The 1,008-nt window shown below is 33.0% G+C and overlaps 1 protein-coding gene across 1 annotated transcript in view; it reads right to left on the bottom strand.

Annotated features, from left to right (window-relative positions):
- Positions 1-396: 396 nt before the first annotated feature.
- The window catches only part of LOC138866639 (high-affinity zinc uptake system membrane protein ZnuB-like), a 6,477-nt gene continuing 5,865 nt past the window's right edge, over positions 397-1,008 (bottom strand). Inside the window, exon 11 of the mRNA XM_070139800.1 lies at positions 397-479. Within this exon, the coding sequence (XP_069995901.1) occupies positions 397-479 (83 nt within the window). The remainder of the gene's footprint in view (positions 480-1,008) is intronic.

The following is a 1,008-nucleotide window of genomic DNA, read 5'->3' as shown; positions in this document are numbered from 1 at the left end:
TCCAGTAAATCTATTTAGTGCATTGTGTATATGTATGTTTGTCCCTACCTTAAGATAAAGAACTAACAGAGACTCTAATTCATGCCTAAACCTTAATTTCCATTCTTTTCCATTATTAAATCGTTCGCTGTAATTATTTCTATTTACTTAATGGGATGTGTATGTATGAGGCATGGTTCGTCATGTCCTTAGTGGTGACATCTGTTGTCAATGACTCTGTGACGATGACGGAATTACAGCGGCAGTGAAAATTAAATTTAGAGTTATTTCATTGATAACACTCTTCCTGCTAAACACAAAGATACTCAAAGATACTGAAGGCACGAAAATACATAAGATATTGAAGAGACAAAGATAATGAAGACAAAGATACTTAAAGATATGGCACAAAAATACTTAAAGATATGACACCAAATACTTAAAGATACTGAAGACACAAAGATGCTTAAAGATACTGAAGACAAAGATGCTTAAAGATACTGAAGACAAAGATGCTTAAAGATACTGAAGACACAGAGATGCTTAAAGATACTGAAGACAAAGATGCTTAAAGATACTGAAGACAAAGATGCTTAAAGATACTGAAGACACAGAGATGCTTAAAGATACTGAAGACACAAAGATGCTTAAAGATACTGAAGACAAAGATGCTTAAAGATACTGGACACAAAGATGCTTAAAGATACTGAAGACAAAGATGCTTAAAGATACTGAAGACAAAGATGCTTAAAGATACTGGACACAAAGATGCTTAAAGATACTGAAGACAAAGATGCTTAAAGATACTGAAGACAAAGATGCTTAAAGATACTGGACACAAAGATGCTTAAAGATACTGAAGACAAAGATGCTTAAAGATACTGAAGACAAAGATGCTTAAAGATACTGGACACAAAGATGCTTAAAGATACTGAAGACAAAGATGCTTAAAGATACTGAAGACAAAGATGCTTAAAGATACTGAAGACAAAGATGCTTAAAGATACTGAAGACAAAGATGCTTAAAGA

This window comes from Penaeus vannamei, chromosome 26, assembly GCF_042767895.1.
Source record: "Penaeus vannamei isolate JL-2024 chromosome 26, ASM4276789v1, whole genome shotgun sequence".
Taxonomy (NCBI): Eukaryota; Metazoa; Arthropoda; class Malacostraca; order Decapoda; family Penaeidae; genus Penaeus; species Penaeus vannamei.
This window is presented reverse-complemented; position numbering and strand designations above follow the sequence as displayed.